Genomic DNA, 21,552 nt, shown 5'->3' on the forward strand with positions numbered 1-21,552 from the left:
CTCGATTTTTTTTTTTTCAGCTTTAAAACTACAAAAGAGTCACAACAGAATTTTCATTTATAGGTGAACTTTTCCTTTAAGTAAAGAGACTAAACAAATTTGAATATAATATGAATAATATAATAAATGAGGTCCACTTAAAGCTGCAGTGTAAAAGTTTCTGATTCTGAAATGTTTATAAAAATTGATATAAGAGCGTTCACATGGACGATCAGCTCTCTTTTAATATTGTACTGTTCTACAGCACTATACGAGTAAATTCTAAAGATCTAAAGTGAGAAAGTGACGGATGATTTTAACAACACAGCTGAAACTGAGCAGAACTGTGATGGAAGATGAGATGGGACAACAAACATCTGTGTTAGGTTTCTGTTAACTCTGTGCGCACTCTGTTTCCACTTAGAAGGGAATGGAGTAATTAACTCTCACATTAAGAACGGAAAATCGATTTACTAAAAAACTAAGAGCCTTTCATTTTCATCAATATGATGACATTGAGAGTGTTATGTGTCCAGTCCTGAAGATGAGCTGTTTTGCTGTTAAAATGCAATCAATAAAACCAGCTGAACACATGACTACAGTACACCCGAAGGAGTTTGGAGAAAAAACACCTGCATAGTATTTACGGGGATCAGAGGGCTGCAGAGAGGCATTGTGGGATAAATATCAGCAGCAGGCTCAGCACTATGTGTCACCAGTGGATGGACACACACCTGCCTCTGGATTACCTGAAGAAAAAAAAAAAAGGTTTAAATGAGCAAAGCACAGACAATAACAAAGACAAAAAATAAATACAAAAATATGAACGCACACACACACACACACACACACACATATATATATATATATATATATATATATATATATATATATATATATATATATATATATATATATATATATATATATATATATATATATATATATTTATTCACAATGGGTTCATGTGGTTTTCAAAACTTCTTCAATATTTGCAAATTTCCATTTAAGGACTTTTAAAAATTTCTATGACTGATTTGGTAGAGAAAAAAATAAAATAAAATATTAATCATTATCAATAAGTATTACTAATAAAAATAGAGAGACAAAAATGAAAGATTGTCAAATTATTAGACATTTAATTATTTTAATGAGACTTATTTTCTTTATTATGATATCAATATTCCCTGTATGTTTTTGAATTTACACCACCCAAAAATATTCAAAAATCTAATTAAATTAAATTAAATTAAAATAGCATATTATTGAAAAGATGTATTGAAGTCATGCAATTGTATTTTTAATGTATCGTTAAATAAATTAACAATTGTGAACAAAAAACCTGAATTTTCAAAAGAATAAATAAATAAATATCTATCTCTCTTTCTTTATATATATATATATATATATATATATATATATATATATATATATATATATATATATATATATATATATATATATATATATATATACACACATTTTAAATTTTATTTAAATCAAATTTATTTTTGTAAGACAAAAAAGCTGGATTTGTGAATCATGAACCAAATCAGTTATGAGTGGTTGCTATAAAACAGTTCCTGATAATATCATGCCAACAAAACTATTTTTGATTTGCATCTTACAAGTGCAGATAACAACCATAAACTTGATACCACAACCATAAACTTATGAGATATTACCTGGAGCAAGCGTGGCTGCTGTGGGGGGCGTGCGGGACTCGTCGTCGTCGCTGAAGCGGATGGCTGGCTGGCCGTCACACTCCTGTCCGCTGATGCTCCGCAGCGCCAGGATACGATGGTGCAGGGCTGCAAAGAGCTGCGCAGCGTCCTTAGAGCTGGACTGAGAGATGAGATGAGATGAGACCAGCAACACAACACTGACTGACTCAAATCAGCTGATGATATGATGATATAATCACTGGGTGCATTCTTACAGATATGAGGAAGACTTTGACGCCCTGCTCCTCTGTGTCCATGGCTGTTATTCTGAGACTCTTCTCACTGGCTTTATCCACTTGCATCTGAGGCCAAAGCTTAGTGTTGAGGATCACTCGAAGACTTCCCTGAGTCCGCATGACTACAAGCCAAAGACAAACACTGTGATCAGCTATCAGTAAACAAGAACACTACAGATTTTTCTTTTCTAAACAACTGACTGAAAAAGGTGTGTTGTGCCACTGTTAGCTAAATAAAAGTTTAATACAAGCTGATATATAGGAACAATCAATGAACTGACCAGTATTTGTCCATTTTGTGATTGCTAGCATCAGCCACTAACTTGAGCACTCAAGGCAGATAAAACAGAAGTATTAGCACCCCCTTGTGTCAGTTAGAAAATCTGCAAGTGGCCTCGTCTATAATGAAAATGTGCTGTTTTTAATGAATGTTTTGTATAACTATTGCATAAAACAAGCATCCAGTAAATTTTAGCTTATGTGCATCTCACTGTCTCACTTTAATTAGTCTTGAAATAACAGTTCATCCAATACCAAAATGTAGTCAACATTTACTCTCTATCAGTTCAATTCAAACTCATGTGACTCCTCTTTTTTTCATGAAATTCAAAGAAATGTTTAAGCAGAAATTTTAAGCTTCTGTTTTCCATATAAACAAAAACGGAGAGTGATTTTGACACTACTGTTCTAAAGTTGGTCAGAACAGTTTTTAAGAAATAAATATTTTATTCAGCAATGATCAAAAGTCACAGTATAGACAATCATAATGTTACAAATGATTCCTATTTCAAATAAATGCTATTCTTTTGAACTTTCTTTTCATCATTACATTTTAAAGTATATTCAAATAGAAAACAGTTATATTTTAAATTGTAATATTCTACAATATTACTGGTTTAATTGTGTTTTTTCAAATAAATGCAGCCCTGGTGGGCATAAGACTTCTTTCAGAAACATTAAAGGTAGTGTATTTTATATGACTTCAGATTTTTTTTTCTTTGACATTCTGCCTGTGACCTTTTTTTGTTCGTTTCACAGAAAAAAAAATTTATCTTGGAATTACATTATGATTAAATGATGACAAAACTTTCACTTTTGGGGTGTACTTTTCCTTTTAATATCAATGACTGGCCACTATCTATGGCAAATTCACAGTAAAATATTGAAGTGCGAAGGTTAAATGACCAAGGCCTTTGATAACTCAGCAGTGTATTACCCAGTCTGGACTGTAAGGTGCCGTCCTCAGCGGACGCCATGTCATTGAGCCGAAGCACTCCACATCCTCTCTCCACCCATGACTGAGACGTCATCTCAAACACAAACAACTTACACTGCATCTGAACACACACAGGAAAGAGCATCATCTTCTCATGTGTTTCTGAAGCTGGCCTGTATGGATCAGATGTGTGAGCTGCTCTCACCTGCAGCACATTGCTCTCAGACTCCTCTCCTGTCCTGACCTCCACCTGCTCTAATAAACACTTGTGCGGTTTGTGTGCTTCGTGTCGCGCCGCCGACTCTTCCAGAGACTCTTTCATGTTGTCACCTACAGCACATTAAAAAACCACAGCATGAGCTTCAATGGCTTAGTGCAGCGGATTAAGATAATACTGTGAAAATAAAGGAAGAAAATGTAACTTACATTACCCTTCTGAAGTAAAGGGATATTAATGACTTTATTCAACAAGGATTCATTCAATTAATTTTTTTTTTAATTACAGTAATCACATTTAAATGTTACAAAATGTCTTTATTTCGAATAAATCTAGTTCTTTTGAACTATCTATTCATCAAAGAAAAGCGTATCAAGATTTCCACAAAAATATGAAGCAGCACGACAATTGCACAAGCAATTTTTATATCATGAAATGTTTCTTGAGCAGCATATTAGAATGATTTCTGAAGGATCATGTGACACTGAAAACTGGAGTAATGATGCTGAAAATTCAGCTTTGCATCATAGAATTAAATTAGTTTAAAACATTTTCAAGCAGAAAAACATTGTAACAATGTTTCACAATATTACTGTTTTTAGAATGTTTTGAATGGAACTTCGATTAAAAATCTTCTTGACATTAGATACTTGATGTGATTGTTTTATTTATTTATGAAGACAATTGTGGGCTCTTATGACAAATTGCAAGTCACTTTGAATAATATATACACACACATACGCATAAATTTGCTATAAAACATATGTATGTATATATGTTTTTAGTGGTTAAGTAAAGCATACTGTGCTATTTTATTAACATCCTGCCACTTCTGGTTTGCTTTTAAGACTCTGTGTAAGATTAAAAAAACAAAAGTCACAAAAATTCCAAAAACACATACTCTTCTCCACGGTTTGATCGTGTGAGGAGGAAATCTGGCTGAACAGGCCCATCTCTGACTGAGGCTCTTTGCTGCCCCCTGGAGGTTCAGTGCTGAATTTTGGCAGTGCCTATAAGCATGCAATACATAAACATGTCAGGAATTGTGATCTATGATAATCTGACCATGCCAAATCATGACAAACACATCAAGGTTTCGAACAGAATTTACAGTTTTACCAAGACACGATCCAACATGTTCTGCCCAAAGACAAACTTCACGCTGCTGGCATTGCTGCTGTCAGGTTTTTGTGCACTACGAGAAACAATATTGATGCCAAGAAAAGTTACAAGTTTCTGCCTGAGGAGATCAGTAAAAATTTCTTTAAAACTTAACATGAACATTTCAGCTGCAGTACCTGGAAGTGACATGCTGCAAAAAGTAATTTGTTTCCTCTGAATCGCCACTTTTGGATGAGACACAGCTGTTGGCCACCTGCATAAAATGCAATTATACTTTCAATCAACAAGACAGTTTTTACTAAATAAAATCAGAACTTCACCAAGAATTATTAGGGCTGGGTGATATACAGGTAAATGATATATAGATCTTTTTAAAATATTCTATATTTAAAATACAGTAAAAAGGATTAAATAATCCAAAATGTAATCAAATAATCATAAAATAATATCTCCTACATATTTGCATTGAAATGGTTTATTTTTGTGATTTAGTGGTTTTCAGCGTTAACCAATCACATCAACCAAACGTTGCTGTCACTTACTGTAACTTAAACAGATCAAACTTTTATAATGTAAAAAGTAATACCAATTAAAAATCATTGAGGCATCTTCTTCCCAACTGCTTTTTGTTTAAATAACATGATGAAAAGTGATTCATTGATTATTTAATTATTTGTCATCTACATGAACCGTCATAATAGAGTAAGTCTTCTTCTCACCAAGGCTGCAATTATTTGACCAAAAACACAGTGAAAACAGTAGTGTTGTGAAATATTATTACAATTTAAAATTACTGAATATATTTTAAAATGCAACTTATTCCTGTGATCTAAGCTGAATTTTTAGCATAATTACTCCAGTCTTCAGTGTCACAACATCCTTCAGAAATCATTCTAATATGCTTATTTGCTGTGATGCATAATATTCTTGTGGAAATAGTGACGAGACATTTTTCAGAATTCTTTGTATGATTAAATATCTTTACAGTGACTTTTGACTTATTTAATGCATTGCTGTTGAATAAGACAATTATCTTCTAAAACAAAAAAAAAAATGACAATGTTTTTTCATTTATTTATTTATTTCAATCTAATAAATATTATGTGGGTACTTTTGATGATGCAAACAAAACACAGAAGAAGAGTGTTTTGAACTGTTTGAACTAATTCATGAAATTGTTTCCTACTGAAGTTTTAATAAGAGATGCTATTGTCATTGTCTGAATGATTCCATGCTCACAGTAAAGACTAGGAAATGTATAACCCAGCCCTAATAGGAATGAGACAATCACACAGAGAACATCGGATGCAGATGAATCAAACCTTTGCTCTGTCCCTCATATTCTGTCCAAACACAAAACTGGTCTCAACTGGGGCACCTTCAGTTTTGTCTTCTGTTTTGTGCCCAAAAGTGCTGTTGCTCTTTACTAAAAGAAATAACAAAAGGTCATTTAAGTTTAAAAGTGTGACCAGGCTGCTCATATCCTGTTCACTTTGCTATAGTTATCTGTCAGAGCTTCAACTAGAAATAAGGGGTCAGCCAAACAAAATGAAGACATTCAGAACAAGATGACAAAGTATTTTCTGGAAGCAACAACCATGTGAAATAAAACTAGACTTGGCTGGCCTTTGGACCATAGCCCATGCTTCGTCCAAACATGCTTACATTTGTCAAATATAAAAAAACACTGAGTGCAAACATTACAGTGGCCCCGAAAACTATGTCGACACTTAAGCCACACTTCAAGATGAAAATGAATCTCTATGTTATGTAACAAAATACCAGGCAAACTGGCATTTGATGAAAAGGTATAGCACAAATACACTTTTTAAGCAAAATAATACTTAATTGATTTCCTGCCAAAGTGCACCCAAAAATGAAAATTCTGTCATCATTTATTCACCCTCAATTGTTCCAAACCTGTATAAGTTTATTTCTTCTGCTGAACACAAAATAAATATTTTCAAGAAAGTGGGTAACCATAGGGACTTCCATAGTATTTTTTTTTATACTATTCAATGGGGGGCAGCTGTTTGGTTGCCCGCATTGTTCTAAATATCTTCTTGTATATTTAGAAGAAGAAAAGAGAAAAGAGAAAAAAAGACAAGAACTCATACAGGTTTGGAACAACTTGAGGGTTAGTGAAACATGCCAATTCTCATGTTTAGGTGAACTATCCCTTTAAGAGATTTTTGTGACAATAAATTCAAGGAGATAACAGTGGGTTGTTGTCAGTCACTTCTTACCGATGACACGTCATTATCCTGTGTGCCAGCAGCAGACGTCTCTGAGTTACGTTCACATTCTGCTCCTCCATCTGAGAGGTTCTTCGCTCCGTTTGAACTGCTGTCGCTCGTGTCTGGTGAAACAACAGACTACAGCTTTTAGTTCTAGTTCTCCTTCAGCTGAACTGTTTGAGTTGATATTCATCATGTACTCAATATTGGTGTAACGATACATGTATTCATCCTCAATATTTTCAGTACAGGTTTTCCAGTTCGATGCGCATGTGTATGGAACAAATATAGCAATGTTTTTAACAATGCACATGAGGAACTTTATTTGAAACTAGTTTTATATGCCTTCGTTTTAATGAATCAATATCAATTCTTCTTATTCTATGCTGTTTCAGTAGATGCATGAATAAAACTTCACTGGACATACAGCTCATCTACTGTCCAATAATTACCGTAAGCTTTGTGTTTTCTTATTTTTGATAAGAAAGAAAAGTCTCATGTTTTAAATTCTGTCCAATCTATCAGTAAATTCAAACAATAAATGCCGTCGCTAAACAGCAGCGGAGTTTTCGTTTTATGGTTTTATACTACTAGCACAAAATAAACACGAATGAACATATCACGTCTCATGCAATAGCTCAATCAGTGTTTTAACCACGGAAAGACATTGATAAAACAGCTTGTAAACAATATGTCACACAGCATTGCCTCGGGCAAGCCATTCAGTGCCCACAGATGATTAGTTCACTACAGAAATAAACATAAATGTATGCACTATATTAGCCTATATAGTCACTATAGTTATGTTAACCTGGTAGTGACATCTTGATTATCTAATGTATGTGTAAATAAATCTGTCATGAAAACAAGTTATGAGAGACACTGTGTAAATGATTCTTTTTCAACAACGAATTGGAGTAGAAACATAATTTTATAATTAGTTAATGTAAAAACTGCCAATTTACATGTTTACATTTTTTTTTTTAGGGCTGATTATTGTATCTTAAAACAAATATTAATTAAATACAATCGTTTTGGCTCTGGTGTTATTTGTAACCTTTAATATTATAGTAATTATAGTAATAACAAAGAGGCAAAACTTACAGACTGCAGCTGTTATACAAGTTATTTTTATTCAGAGACAGAACCACAATTTGTTCAGTAAACAACAGTTTAATAAAAAAAGAAAAAGAGAAGCAATTTTATGTTTCGTTTTTTCTCCTCTTGCTGTACCGAAAACATACCAAACCGTGACTTCAAAACTGATTTACATACCGAACCATCACCCTAATGAACCCTAGTACTCACTGTTCTGTGGAGGGGATCGAGCCGGAGGGGGCTGCAGCACTGGAGGTCGCAGGATGCTGCGCTGGGCTTCTTTGGGTTTCGGGCTCGGGACACCTGAAACGAATCAATCACAAGACATCTCTCAGGCCTTCTGAGGATCTCTGGCAGAGAAAGTTCAAATGGTGAAAGTCTATGGAATCATGTAAATAAACAATCGTATGAAAGCACCACAACTGGACATTAATAAACAGACGGTTCAGAACAGCAGATGTTTGAACACTGACTCACCAGTGCTCGGCGCCTGGCCATGGATCAGAGTCGGGGGTTTCAGGCGAAACCCCACAGTTTTCTCTTCTGAGAAAATGAAAAAACAAAGGAGAAAAAACTAATAGTCAATATGAAACCAAAACAGTCATTACTTACTTTTTTAATGCACAATATAAGTCTTGTGCAAAGGTTTGTAATAACTTGCCCCATTTCTGAAACAACTTTCATTTTTAATTCTGTCAAATACAGAGTACTTTTCTCAATCCAATCCAATCCCCAATGGATAAACTCCAATCTTGATTTTTTTTCTTCCTAAATCTTGTTTCACTCATAAATGTGACCCTGGACCACAAAACCAGTCATAAGGGTAAATTTTTCGAAATTGAGATTTATGCATCATATGAAAGCTGAATAAATAAGCTTTCTATTGATATATGGTTTGTTAGAATTGGACAATATTTGGCAGAGATACAACTGAAATAAAATCTGGAATCTGAGGGTGCCAAAAAAATCTAAATACTGAGTAAATCACCTTTAAAGTTGTCCAAATGAAGTTCTTAGCAATGCATATTACTAATCAAAAATTAAGTTTTGATATATTTACAATCGGAAATTTACAAAATATCTTCATAGAACATGATCTTTACTTAATATCCTAATGATTTTTGACGTAAAATAAAAATCTATAATTTTGACCCATACAATGTATTTTTGGCTATTGCTACAAATATACCCCAGCGACTTAAGACTGCTTTTGTGGTCCAGGGTCACAAATGTCAAACAGGCTGTAAATATAATTTTTTACCGACTTACATAATGTGTGATTTGGTACAAGTTTGAAGCACATTGAGTCTCACCAGGTTCTGAGTCTGAGTTTTCGGTTGGTGACTGGCAGAAACTGGATGGCATGAAAACATTATTCTTAGAAACTGTAAAAAGGGAAAAGAAAGTGTGTCAAGAAACCGGGCTAAATAGAAGAAGTTCCAATTGTACTATAAACCCTGTAATTATTTTCCAGGTGAATTACCGGAATGAGTTGGTGGAAACTGCGTAAGTGGTGATGTTCTTCCTCTTTTGGCTGCAGGGCTGTAATTGCCATCAGCCGTATCAGAGTCTGAACAGAAACAGAAGGAAACGCCCAGAAAATGGGAAATTCAAAAATAAAATACATTTACATTTTAAAGACACATGCATACATAAATTTTTCATTCAGAAATCATGTCCTCATATATATACAGTATATATATATATATATATATATATATAGAGAGAGAGAGAGAGAGAGAGAGAGAGAGAGAGAATATACATACGAAACTAATCAAGCACATTTCAAAGATGTTTTTCACCCCAACTTCAAAAGGAAAATAATTAATTGCATTTTTCAAAAAGAAAATGAAGCATGTTTATAAGATTTCGTGACATAAGAACTTTTCTTCGTAAATTATAGTAACTGTATATGGCTTTATAGAATTAGATTCACTATTATTTATTTTTTTCATTTAATTTTAGCAAGTAATTACTTTTAATTTATTAAATCATCAACAAATTTTAATGTGCTTAACTATGCAATTATTATAAAAATAAACAAAGAGATAAAAAATAAATACGCAGGTCTCTTTTTCTTTAGGACACAAGTGTTCCTTTATATTCTAATATGTCCCAAACATTTATTTGTGAAATTCATATTTTCAGTAATTTTTCGGTTGACTGCAAAAAAGACTGAAGCTCACCCTCTCCATCCTCTGTGCTGGATCCCTCTGCTGACCTTTGAGGATAGAATCAGTGTTTTAGGGCCAGTATTGAACAGATGTGACCCGAGTCATGCAGTGAGAAGTGAAGTGCTGGTCTTACCTTTTGTGCTTTATCTTTCTGAAACACAAACACTGGAGGAGCAACAGCAGGTTTCTCTGCAAGTTGAAAAACAAGATTTGGTGTCATTGAGTGGACATGGACATGTTACAACAGCATCTCATATATCCTTGACAGAGAGAAGACAAATCCAAGACAGCAGATAAAGTGTGAGAAATGCATGAGATTATATACATCTATTTAAAGTATAATGAAAAATATATTAGAATTCACTCAAAAAGAGAAGAATAATTACAGTAGTTTATAATAATTAAAACCCAAAGTGTGATTTGTATATTTATTAGGGCTGTCAATTCGACGTGAGTTGTGGAAATTGTGGAATTAATAACAGTTTTATTTAAACAGACTGCTGTGAACTGTAGCCTAGTGATAGGCTGTTATATGTCCGATTATATGGAAATAAAATACACAATATATTCATGTTTGAAGCTACTTTTTGCACTTTCTGAACGGGCGCTTCTTTTTCTTAGATGCTAGTTTAACCCTGTAAAACCTGAAATATGAAATAATAGAAAGAAATCAATTTTTTTAAAATAGAACCATTTATTGAGTCTTAGACAAAATCTTTAAAAAATGTGCAATGTGTTTTTTGTTGAGTACCATATTAGATACAAGTCTTTTCTGGCTTATATGATACAGCAGTATGATACAGTAGGATATGAATTAAAAAAAAAAACTCAAATTTATTCAAAGGCCCAAACTGAGCAAAAATATGCAAGTTGGTACAGATGCTGATATTTATATGGCTAAGAAAGATGACATGCTTAGTTTCATGATCAAAACTCTGTAGTTTCAAAACATATAATGCAATGGAATACAATAAAAAATGAGACATGAACAAATAAATATTCATCAAAAGGCTGGTTGGTCATATATGATACTCATAACTTAAAAATGATTTTTCTAGAATATGTATGTATAATAAAGTAAACCTAAGCTGATTCTGTCAAATAAGTGTTCCTCTTGAAATGTTACTTAGAACAGTAGTTATTCTTATGTTTACTTTATAAAAATCTGTGAATATTTCACAGCGAAAAGACAAGTGAACCATAAGCTGAATTCTTTTTATCAGGTAAAAACCTTTTAGTATAATTGTAAAAACATCCCCCATGTTTTTCCAATTATACTAAAAGGCTTTTTACCTGATAAAAAAGAATAAAGATTGTGTAAAGTAGATTATATACAACATGTTTTTCAGCAACGTGTTACTCACTCATTGTACTTAACATGGAAATATGGAAACATTTCTGTCTTCATTTCCTTGTGTCTATTTTTATGTTACCATGAGGAAGCCTGGGCTTACAGAGATGTGCAGCTGTCTATAATCTTACACACCACACATGTGCTAGTTAATATCTCTGATGTCTAACGCAGACCATTTAATATCTACTGATGACTTTCCAATAATATCACTTAAGAAGTGCAGAAGAAATCATTTCCTCATCCGCTTGCCAACACAACTCACCGTTCTCATCTGCCATGCTGCTGTCTGATCCTCTACAGGATGAAGTCAAGATCTTCTGTTTCCAGCCATCAGAGAGAAAACACTAAATAAAATATAGTGGCAAAAGCACAAGAATTGTGTTTAATAAAACAAGACATGATAAGAAGTAGCCAAAACGACCTGTTTACAAATGCAGAACATTGCATTAAAGGAGCCGTTCTGCAATAGTTCTGGAACTGAATATTTTGATGTACTCAATAAACCTCATGTTTATAAGCCTGTATGACTTGAATCAATCAGTTTTCAAGTTTAACTCACTGATTCAATGCTCCTGTCGTAGCAGTCTACAGCTCACTGGAGGGAAAGATTTTCAGTTAATGATGACGTCTTAAAATTGTTGTTTCTTATAATTCTCATAAGTTGCATAGTATACATTTATGGTCATTTTGAGTGCAACAGAAAATAGGCAATTGTGTATGCATTGTGTGTGCATGTTTACAAACAACCTAAACATTAGGTGTTATTTTTAACCAAATATCCAAAAAGGTTACGTTTGGATATTTAAATTTTTTGTTATATTTGGATATACAATAAATGCATTTAATTATATATATATATATATATATATTATAAAAAAAAGTTATGTTATTTTTACTAGGTTACGTTTGGATATTTTAATTTTTTGTTATATTTGTTGGTTATATTTGGATATACAATAAATGCAATTATATATATATATATAATTATTATTATAAAAAAAAATATGTAATGTTATTTTAATTAGAATAGACACATAATACACATATAGACTATACATTTAAAGCTTTACCTAATTTGATGTCCACAGTCAAAAATGACTAAAGTTAGGTATTTTTTTTAAATTATACAAAAAACAAACAAAACAAAAAAATTATATATATATATATACAGAGAGAGAGAGAGAGAGAGAGAGAGAGAGAGAGAGAATACCTATTTTATTTTTTAACAGAATAATATACACATAATACACATAACGTTAGGCTAAAGCTTTACCTAATTTGGTGTTCCCAGACAAAAATGACCAGCTTTTTAAAAACTGCTTGTAAACCTTTTATTTCGCTTTATTATTACCAAATCTTGGATACAATCTTTTTTCTTTCAGTTAGCACAGGTTTTGTGTTTTATTTCGGAACTGATTGACCGTAAGTCTCATTGATCTGAGCTCAAACACCTTAGTGTCTGAGTGAACAAAAAGCATTATTTGTGAATAATTCTGGAAGGATTGTGCACAGTTCTCAATTCTGCACAAATTAGAGCTGAACACATTAGAATACCTCTTAACTCAAACGAAAGCAGTTTAAATGTTAAAGTGACACATCCAATCTTATCACAAATAACCAGAAACCCACCAATATAGACAGAAATTCCTTCCTACACGCTTATGAAGACAACAGGAATAACAAATATGTCTGTAAATGATAAACAGACTTCTGTGAGAGAGTATAAATAGACACAAGTGTATGTAAACATTAGCTCTGTCTCTGAGGCCGGCGCGTTCAAAAATTTCATAATTAAACCAACTGAAATAAGCAAACACGCGTTCTGTCAGCTCCAGACAGTCTCACAAATCATAACACGATTCGCTGTACTTAATTAAAACAAATGGAAAGAGCTTAACTGGTATTTCACGCACAAACATCTCTTACCCTCAACTGTCACCTCCGCCATCTTTCTTCCGTTAGTGTTTACCCATAATCCTCTGCGCCCTACAGTGACGTCAGAGCGTAGACGGCTGTGTTGCGTTCTCGAAAACGTTTAAAAGCGTTGCGATATTTTATTAGAATTATAGAACTATATAATTATAATTTTATTTTCATTTTAAAAAACGTGAGAAGAATAAATGCGTTAGTTTTCCACCAATACAGTGAAATAATTAATACCACCGGGTCAGAATGCAGTGTAGTTTATCTCACGGCCACCAGAATGCAGTGTGAAACATGTGAAATATTAACAAAAAAACACACACACAAACCTGCTTATATTAATTTCATTACAGTACCAGCCTAAGTAACTCACCTGAGATAGCAACAATTTACAGAACTCCTAAAAATGATTATAAAAACACTAATTCATATGAAGCTACTGTTTATTTGCATCCAAAACACATGTTTTTAAGTAAGACGCAGTTTTAATTCCCTTAGATAGTGATATGAAAAGATATGAAAAGTCCATATGAAATCTTTATATTGCAGTGGTCATGTTTTAACACTGGCGTGTTGGTCATCCTGATCATCTAAACCATGATACACTGGCTCTCTGTTCCTATACAGACAATAATGCTGTGTGATGAACACAACATCGAAGAATATGGACAACACACCCAGTCCAAACTTCGTGGGGTCTCCGAATATAAACTTCCATTTATCTGAAACACAAAAATCAAAACAAATGTTTACGTGCATTCTAACGTCTTTAAAGCATTGCCGTATAGAAAAGTGTTTGTGTGGCCTCACCGTTGTTATAGGCCTGAAGGAGCATTTGAAGTAAACTGAAACTGCCCCCTGTGAAGTCCAGCAGCACATTCCCGATGCTCCATCCCTCTGTGCTCTGCCTGCGGTAGTTCATATAAGCCTACAATATAATGCAATGTTACATAACACATTTTTGGGTAATGGAACTGGACTTGAGGTCAAGAACATGTAAACAAATGATGATCGAGTTGTTATTACTCTAAATGAAACTTACATAAAACATACACTCAGGTGGCCATAAGTTTGGAATAATAACAATTGTTTAAAAATTGAAAAAAGCTATTTATTTGGAAGAAATGTCCATTTCGAAAACACGGTAAAAACAGTAATATTGTGAAATATTATTACAAATTCTAAATAACTGTTTTCTGTTTGAATATATTTTCCATAGTAATTTATTCCTGTGATGGCAAAGAATTTTCAGCATTTTAGAATGATTTCTGATGTATCATGTGACACTGAAGACTGGAGTAATGATGCTGAAAATTCAGCTTTGCATCACAGGAATAAATTACATTCTAAAATATATTCATGTAAATTGAGGTTTGATTAATGGGGATTAGTTGAGTTTTAAATACATTCTTCACAAACGTTAAAAATCTTAATTATTATAAACTTTTGGCCACCAGTGCATGTTACAAACAACATCCAATATAATAGAATTTTTCCTATGCATTAAATTTAAACTCAAATGTAACCATTTCCCCAATACATGCTACACAAATTATGTGAATCCAAATTTCAATCACAAATCTAAGCTTTGGGACACTCGGGTGCAGTTTCGTAGGACATTAGGAGGATTGCTTTTATTCCGATTCATTTGAAACTTTCTTAAACCACAAATACAACCAAGTGTAAAATGCTGTTGAAAAGAGGAAGTGTGAAATCTATGCTTAGTATTCCAGTAAACTGCATCGAAGCCATTATTTTTAAAGGGGTATTTCACTCAAAAATGAACAATTCTGTCATTAATTACTCACCCTCATATTATTCCAAGCCATCATGACTATCTTTATTCCACAGAATACAAACCTCCCATGGCTCTCAGATTTCTTTCACACATGTGAATATTCAGACATGGGGGCTAAAGACACATCAAGCCAGATTCGATTCTCGAAATGAGGCTAGAATACGGGACGAACATTTTGAATATAATAAAATAATGTTGTCAGAGTTTGCCCCAGTTCTCATGCACTCTCCTTTTTAGGGAAAGCACATCTGATAAACGTTTCCTTTCGGATTTCATTGGAACAAGGAAGTCATTTGGTCTGCATTTTTTCAAGTCAGATTTGGAATGATATCAGGTGAGTAAATGATAAAATATGCATTTCATGGTGTGAGATGGGAGAGTTGTACCTGAGGGATGTACTTTACAAGTGTGACACCCAGTTTAATGTAAGAGAAATAGTAGAGATAGTCCAGCCAGGAGATCTTCTGTGCCACAGCAACAAACAGGGAGACAAACGCAAAGGTCCAGCCAATCACTAATAACCCAATGGCCACTTTGGAAACCTTTTGCCCTCCTCTCTATTTAAATAAATGATTAAAAAAAGCAATTTAGGAAACAATGCAATTGTTATTTATTACTATGTACTACTACTCAAAAGTTTGGGGTCAGTATGATGTTTTTAAGTTTTTGAAACAACATATTTCTAATGCTCACCAAGGCTGCATTTATTTATTGAAAACCAGTAATTTAGTGAAATATTCCTCAGAAATCATTCTTATATGCTGATTTGCTGCTTAAGAAACATTTCTTCTTATTATTAATGTTTTTAATAATAACTTGTGGAGAATGTGACATTTTTTCAAGATTCATTGATGAATAAAAGTAAAAAAAATATATATATATATATATATATATATATATATATATATATATATATATATATATATATATATATATATATATATATATAGATAGATTTTTTTTTTTCAAAACTCGTTTTTTTATTTAATGCTAAATACTGAATAAAAGAATTAATTTCTTTCAAAAAAAAAATCTTACAGACCCCATACATAAAATTTTAATATGTATGTGTGTGTGTATAATAACATTATCATTATTAAGACTATTTACACTGTAATGCTTCAACATTTACCTCATAGATGGCACACTGGCAGACATAGATGAGAGTGAGAAGTAATGCATGAAGACTGAAGAAGACGTCATTAGCATCGACAGGAATGACCCCTTTTGGATCTTTCTTCAAGAACTCCTCCTATAGATGCACCATTTATCATCTCCATTAAAAACAAACTCTATTAAACATCTGGACAAAAGCTTTTAAGACTTTAGTTCAGCTGGCACTAAATTAGTCCTTTAAATGTGTGATTTTTGTACAGAAATACTATTATCCCAGTAATGTCCCAGAGACCACTGTCAGTAAAAAGAATGTTTCAGAAGATTGGACTACATAACTACACCCTGAAAGCTGTCAAGTGCACACACCTGTATATACGGCACCCAGAACAGGCCAATGTTGAACACACTGTAAGCGAAGAATCCAGTCAGGTTGAGAGCGAGGAAATCAAAACTGAGGCCTACCACACTGCACGAAACAAAACATGCACGTTATTCATTAGCTTTTTTTATTCGGTCTAAATCCTCGAGTCTCAAAGATCATCTCATACCTTCGTCGTTTCCAGTTCTCATACGCCTGCGGGTAGAACGACACAGACCAGGCCACGAAGTAAATCCAGCCAATGATTTGGTTGATGATGAAAAGGACGTTGCTTCTGACAATCAGGAATCTGATTCGTGTTTGTAGGCTGGAAAAACAGAATCCCGTCTAGATGTTATTTTCATTTGTTAACACACATTATTTACTTAGTGAGTCTTTTTTGGTTCACTTTAAAGGGACATTTGCTGGTCCCCATTGACGTCCATAATATGAAAAAAATACTATGGATGTCAATGGGGACCGGAAACTCTTTGGTTACTCACATTCTTCAAAATGTCATCTTTTGCGTTCAGCAAAAGAAAGAAACCCATACGGGTTTGGAACACCTCGAGTGTGAGCAGACCTATCCCTTTAAGTGTATTGGCATAGTGCTTTTAACAAGTATAATACAGTTCATCTATCACTCAGCTGCCCACAAGCGCCAGTATGAAATCCCCTAAATTAAGGAACTAAATAAATAGAACAGGTTTTGCAAGTGGCTGATGCAAATGTCTCCAAGTCTGGTTATAATGCATGCACAAGTGCTGCTATAACGGACTACAAAAAATACCTGTAGGAAGCTATAAGAGAACATCACTTTTTATCCAATACTGTTTAATTGGTGACAGATTAAGAAAATTTAGCTTACAACACACTTTTTTATGTGAGTGTCATTGCTGGAAAGGTAAGCAGTCACCTGACCAACCCCTTTTGCTTGCACTTCAAAAGATACAGATGAGTTTCCTGCCGGCACGACAACCTGTGCGAGAGGAGAGAGGACAAATATAGTTATTTAGCATTGCTTAATTTGACAGTGTTTTATCATTTTTACAGTGTTTATTTGTCTGAAGTTAATATCATTATTCACGTGTAACTCTGGTCAAAAAATAATCCTGATGCAGGCTATAGATTGGAAATGAATGACACAGGAATTGAAATTTCTATATATATATATATCATAACATTTCATATATATATATATATGAAATGTTATGATATATGATGACTAATATTATAAATCCAAACATTATAAATAAGATTATAAGATCCAGTCCAGATTTTGACATGAAAGCAAGCATCAAAACATACTCATTCATATCAGACTAAACTGTAATAAAACAGAATCTTTGTATTCAACATCAAATTTTGAATATGGGTGTATTAAAATCTGATAGGTTGAAATAAGTGCACATACCTCATCAGGCAGTAGAATTATTGAAGAGACATTTTTTGATGTATATGTGATATTGAAATAAACCGTGACAGGTGTGTTTAATGGTGAACTGTGAATGTAAACACATAAAAGCCAAGTTACATTTAAATGATTCCCAAAGCATATATTTAATGTTTACATAGTGAGTAGTAGTGTGAATAATCAAATCATGGCTTGAAATCGTACCTCAGTGTTATGGTGATATTTTCTGAAGATTGCTCCTGTAGATTCACTGTTTCTGGAGCTTTGATTGTCACTTCTGCATCTATAAATATAATGATATTAACTGTTCCCTGTTCTTGTCTTTGTTGCATTTTTTTATTTTTGTATATTTAAAACATCATACATACCAGCTAACGCCGCGTGCGCACAGGCAGACAGTGTTATGAGAAACAGTAAGACAGCCTGCTTCATCTTGACATTATATTTATAATCCTACACGAGTGTAATTACTGTTCATTCAAGAGCCCTCATTAAAAACAAAGCGAAAATGCGTCCTAACACGCCGAGTAGTGTTTAAAAGACAAATCTGATTAACTACAGATCATCAGCTGTCAGTCGATGAGTCAGTCACTCAGTAGGCTACATTTAAAGTAAAAAAGCGTTAACTCTTATTACAAGAGGAAACTGATGAGATCAGTCTGATTTCAGTTCCGCATGCGTTCGCTGTTTTGGATCACATGACACAGGTCAGCTGACTTCGATAGACATGTAGGTTATATATCTCTGTGATGGCCCCCACTGAAATATGTTTGGCACCCCAGATGCTTTGCGGTCGAATTGTTTTCGTACTAGTCAGCATATGACGATTAGTCACGGGCATCGGATGAAATGAGAAACTTCATCACATTACATTATCAAGCTTGGAGAGATGCAAAAAGTACATGTAGCTTCTGTGTGTGGTTTAATATGTAAAAGATAAAGCACACGGTTACTGTCGCACAAACAAACCATGAAGGGGTTTATTTTGCAAAATTATAAAGACTGTGTGGTTGCATCAGATTATACTCATCAAATAAATACATATGTGACCCTGAAACCATAAAACCAGTCATAAGGGATTTGGCATTTTTCCAAATTCAGATGAAAGCTGAGTAAATAAGCTTTCCATTGATGTATGGTTTGTTAGGACAGGACAATATTTGGCCGAGATACAACTATTTGAAAATCTATTTGAAAAAAGAGGGTGCAAAAAAAATCTAAATATTGAAAAAACTGTCCAAATGAAGTCTTAGCAATGCATATTACGAATCCAAAATAAAGTTTTAATATATTTACAGTGGGAAATTCACAAAATACGTTTATGGAACATGATCTTTGCTTAATAACCTAATGATTTTTGGCATTAAAGAAAAATCGATAATTCTGAAGCATACAATGGATTTTTGGCTGTTGCTACAAATATACCGGTGCTATTATGACATGGTTTTGTGCTCCAGGGTCACATATGTTGACATTAATACTATGAGTTTAAATTACTTTAGATGATCTGCAATTAATGAAAAAAAAAACCTTTTGAGATACATAGAATACAATTAAAATCATTTGTTAAACATTAAAACAAAACAATTTCTCAAATATTTATTCAAATATAAGTGTTAAAATATATAACTGTCACCAACTGAATTACAGTCATCAAACTAAGTGAATTAAGCTACAAACTCGAACATAATGCACAATATTTCAATTTAACAAGTGTTTTGAGGTGCAGCTCGTCATATTAATGAAGTGTGTTTCACTAGATAGCAGTAAACCGGTTACCTCACCTGAATTGGTAGGTTTGTGTTGGATGTTATCTTTAAGAGTGTGTAGCAATGTGGCGTGACGCAACAGAAATAGTGTAGAAATGACTATGCCACCCTAGGGCTTGTACCCAGAGAAATACCATGCACCCTCAGGTGCTACTCAAGGAAACAAGTTCAATACTACTAAAAAGAGTGAGAGACGTGACTTACTCAAATAAATCATTTATTTTACAGTCATTAATCCTAAAACATTCAAGAATGGTCTCGTCAACAGTTTACCAGTTAAATACCCACAGTTACAAAGAGACCGTAATAAAGCTTTACCTTAACAGAAAACCACAGCAAATCAGTGCATACAAATCCATAAGCAAGTGACAAACCAAAAAGAAACTACAAGCAAAAGAAACAAATACACTCCCCTTCTGTTAAGTTTCAGTATCACAGCACACACACACACACACAAACAAAAACACAGAGACAGAGACACTCAGACCCACAGATAGACACACACACACACACACACACACACACACACACACACACACACACACACACACACACACACCAGGGGAACGCCAACGGACATAAACCCCTGGAGCTTTACGGCCCACAAAACAGAATGACCCTGCCACTAGGCTTCCACTAGAACTCAACTCAATGATTGAGCCAGCAGGTGTGATCAATGACAAGACGTCACTCAATGCCAGCGGGCGTGTCTTCCCATTGGAAATATGCAAAAGTTAAAATGGAACTGATTCTAATGAATCCACAAACCATGATAAAACTCATCCGGTCACAAGTGAAAATATTGATATTTTATTTGTAAACGTCATATTTTTTCACTTATTTTAGTTAATGCCATAAAACTAGCCAGCTAAGCCAGTACCGACAGTGTTGTGTAAACATGGCTGAAGAAAAAAAAAGAACAGACAAACAGATTCAGTTGAATGAGTCATTTACGCTGGAACTAGCTGATTAAGAATCATTTGATTCAGATCGGGACTTTGGAGTAGAGCCCTGCGCGGGACAGTTTTCTTAATCCTGCTCCCACTGAATTCCTGAGTGCTCCTACAATGTGTGTGTCCCGCTTCCGCCCGCTCCTGCAAGCATTCTACTGTATATGATTTTCACGCATCAGGGAGCCACTATGCAGGGTATTTAAATCACTTTTGAATGAGCACTCGCTGTTTACTTTCACTTTTGATTTTGCAATCTCCCACACTCTGTGTAATGCAAGCACATCTTACAAGATAAGATAATTATCAATGAGCTCACGATCTCACGAGCAGCAAATCCTCCAGCATGATCTTGTCAGTCATCTCTCCTAACTCTTGACCCAGACAAATCTGACTCTTGCAGATCCTGTTGGATACAGGGTTGTCAAGTCCTTGCTTTTTCCATGGAAGCTGCTTTTAAACTTTTGCCATGAGCTGATTTTCCCCCCTGGGTTAATGGGATACTCCACCCCAAAAATGAAAATTTTGTCATTAATCACTTACCCCCATGTCGTTCCAAACCCGTAAAAGCTCTGTTCGTCTTCTGAACACAATTTAAGTTATTTTGGATGAAAACCTGGAGGCTTGAGACTGTCCCATAGACTTCCAAGTAAATAACAGTGTCAAGGTCCATAAAAGGTATGAAAGTCGTCATCAGAATACTCCATCTGCCATCAGACGTGCAATCTGGGTTATATGAAGTGACGGGAACACTTTTTATAAGTGAAGAAAACAAAAATAACAACTTTATTCAACAATTCCTTTGTCAACAGTCTCTTTTGTGTCTCTCCATATCACCGTATGCTGCGTATGCGCTTCTGTATCATC

The 21,552-nt window shown here is 34.0% G+C and overlaps 2 protein-coding genes across 4 annotated transcripts; both read right to left on the reverse strand.

Annotated features, from left to right (window-relative positions):
* Positions 1-206: 206 nt before the first annotated feature.
* Positions 207-13,565, reverse strand: LOC109054774 (ran-binding protein 3-like). Of its 2 annotated transcripts, XM_042734584.1 has the most exons (19): positions 13,284-13,565; positions 11,917-11,952; positions 11,620-11,701; positions 10,137-10,192; positions 10,016-10,052; positions 9,313-9,399; positions 9,143-9,214; positions 8,307-8,372; positions 8,040-8,132; positions 6,741-6,853; positions 5,817-5,921; positions 4,671-4,747; positions 4,492-4,567; positions 4,274-4,382; positions 3,361-3,485; positions 3,156-3,276; positions 1,919-2,061; positions 1,665-1,824; positions 207-728 (listed from the first exon to the last, which is right to left on the reverse strand). In XM_042734584.1, exons 3-19 carry the CDS (start codon positions 11,633-11,635, stop codon positions 685-687), a joined length of 1,500 nt encoding a protein of 499 aa, XP_042590518.1. In that variant the 5' UTR covers positions 11,636-11,701; positions 11,917-11,952; positions 13,284-13,565; the 3' UTR covers positions 207-684. The 2 variants fall into 2 exon arrangements, with proteins under 2 accessions (XP_042590518.1, XP_042590517.1); XM_042734583.1 differs by lacking the exon at positions 11,917-11,952.
* A 140-nt stretch (positions 13,566-13,705) lies between these two features.
* Positions 13,706-18,666, reverse strand: LOC109054775 (cystinosin-like). 2 transcript variants are annotated; one of them, XM_019072004.2, is made up of 10 exons: positions 18,335-18,666; positions 18,171-18,249; positions 17,967-18,054; positions 17,428-17,531; positions 16,743-16,880; positions 16,561-16,660; positions 16,211-16,330; positions 15,465-15,635; positions 14,091-14,208; positions 13,706-14,002 (listed from the first exon to the last, which is right to left on the reverse strand). In XM_019072004.2, the coding sequence occupies exons 1-10, from the start codon at positions 18,396-18,398 to the stop codon at positions 13,833-13,835; spliced, it is 1,152 nt and encodes a 383-aa protein (XP_018927549.1). In that variant the 5' UTR covers positions 18,399-18,666; the 3' UTR covers positions 13,706-13,832. The 2 variants fall into 2 exon arrangements, with proteins under 2 accessions (XP_018927549.1, XP_042590519.1); XM_042734585.1 differs by lacking the exon at positions 18,335-18,666 and having other exon boundaries at positions 17,469-17,531; positions 18,171-18,225.
* Positions 18,667-21,552: the final 2,886 nt, after the last annotated feature.

This window comes from Cyprinus carpio, chromosome B11 (genome assembly GCF_018340385.1).
Source record: "Cyprinus carpio isolate SPL01 chromosome B11, ASM1834038v1, whole genome shotgun sequence".
Classification (NCBI taxonomy): domain Eukaryota; kingdom Metazoa; phylum Chordata; class Actinopteri; order Cypriniformes; family Cyprinidae; genus Cyprinus; species Cyprinus carpio.

Coding starts and splice junctions, on each gene's coding strand:
- LOC109054774 (XM_042734583.1), bottom strand. Junction 8,133..8,306: donor TGGCCAGGCGCCGAGCACTG/GTGAGTCAGTGT, acceptor GATTCGTTTCAG/GTGTCCCGAGCCCGAAACCC. Junction 5,922..6,740: donor AGGATAATGACGTGTCATCG/GTAAGAAGTGAC, acceptor TTATTTCTTTTA/GTAAAGAGCAACAGCACTTT.
- LOC109054775 (XM_019072004.2), bottom strand. CDS start 18,398: ATGAAGCAGGCTGTCTTACTGTTTCTCATAACACTGTCTGCCTGTGCG. Junction 16,331..16,560: donor TCTGGGTGCCGTATATACAG/GTGTGTGCACTT, acceptor GTGCATCTATAG/GAGGAGTTCTTGAAGAAAGA. Junction 14,003..14,090: donor CCTTCAGGCCTATAACAACG/GTGAGGCCACAC, acceptor TTTGTGTTTCAG/ATAAATGGAAGTTTATATTC.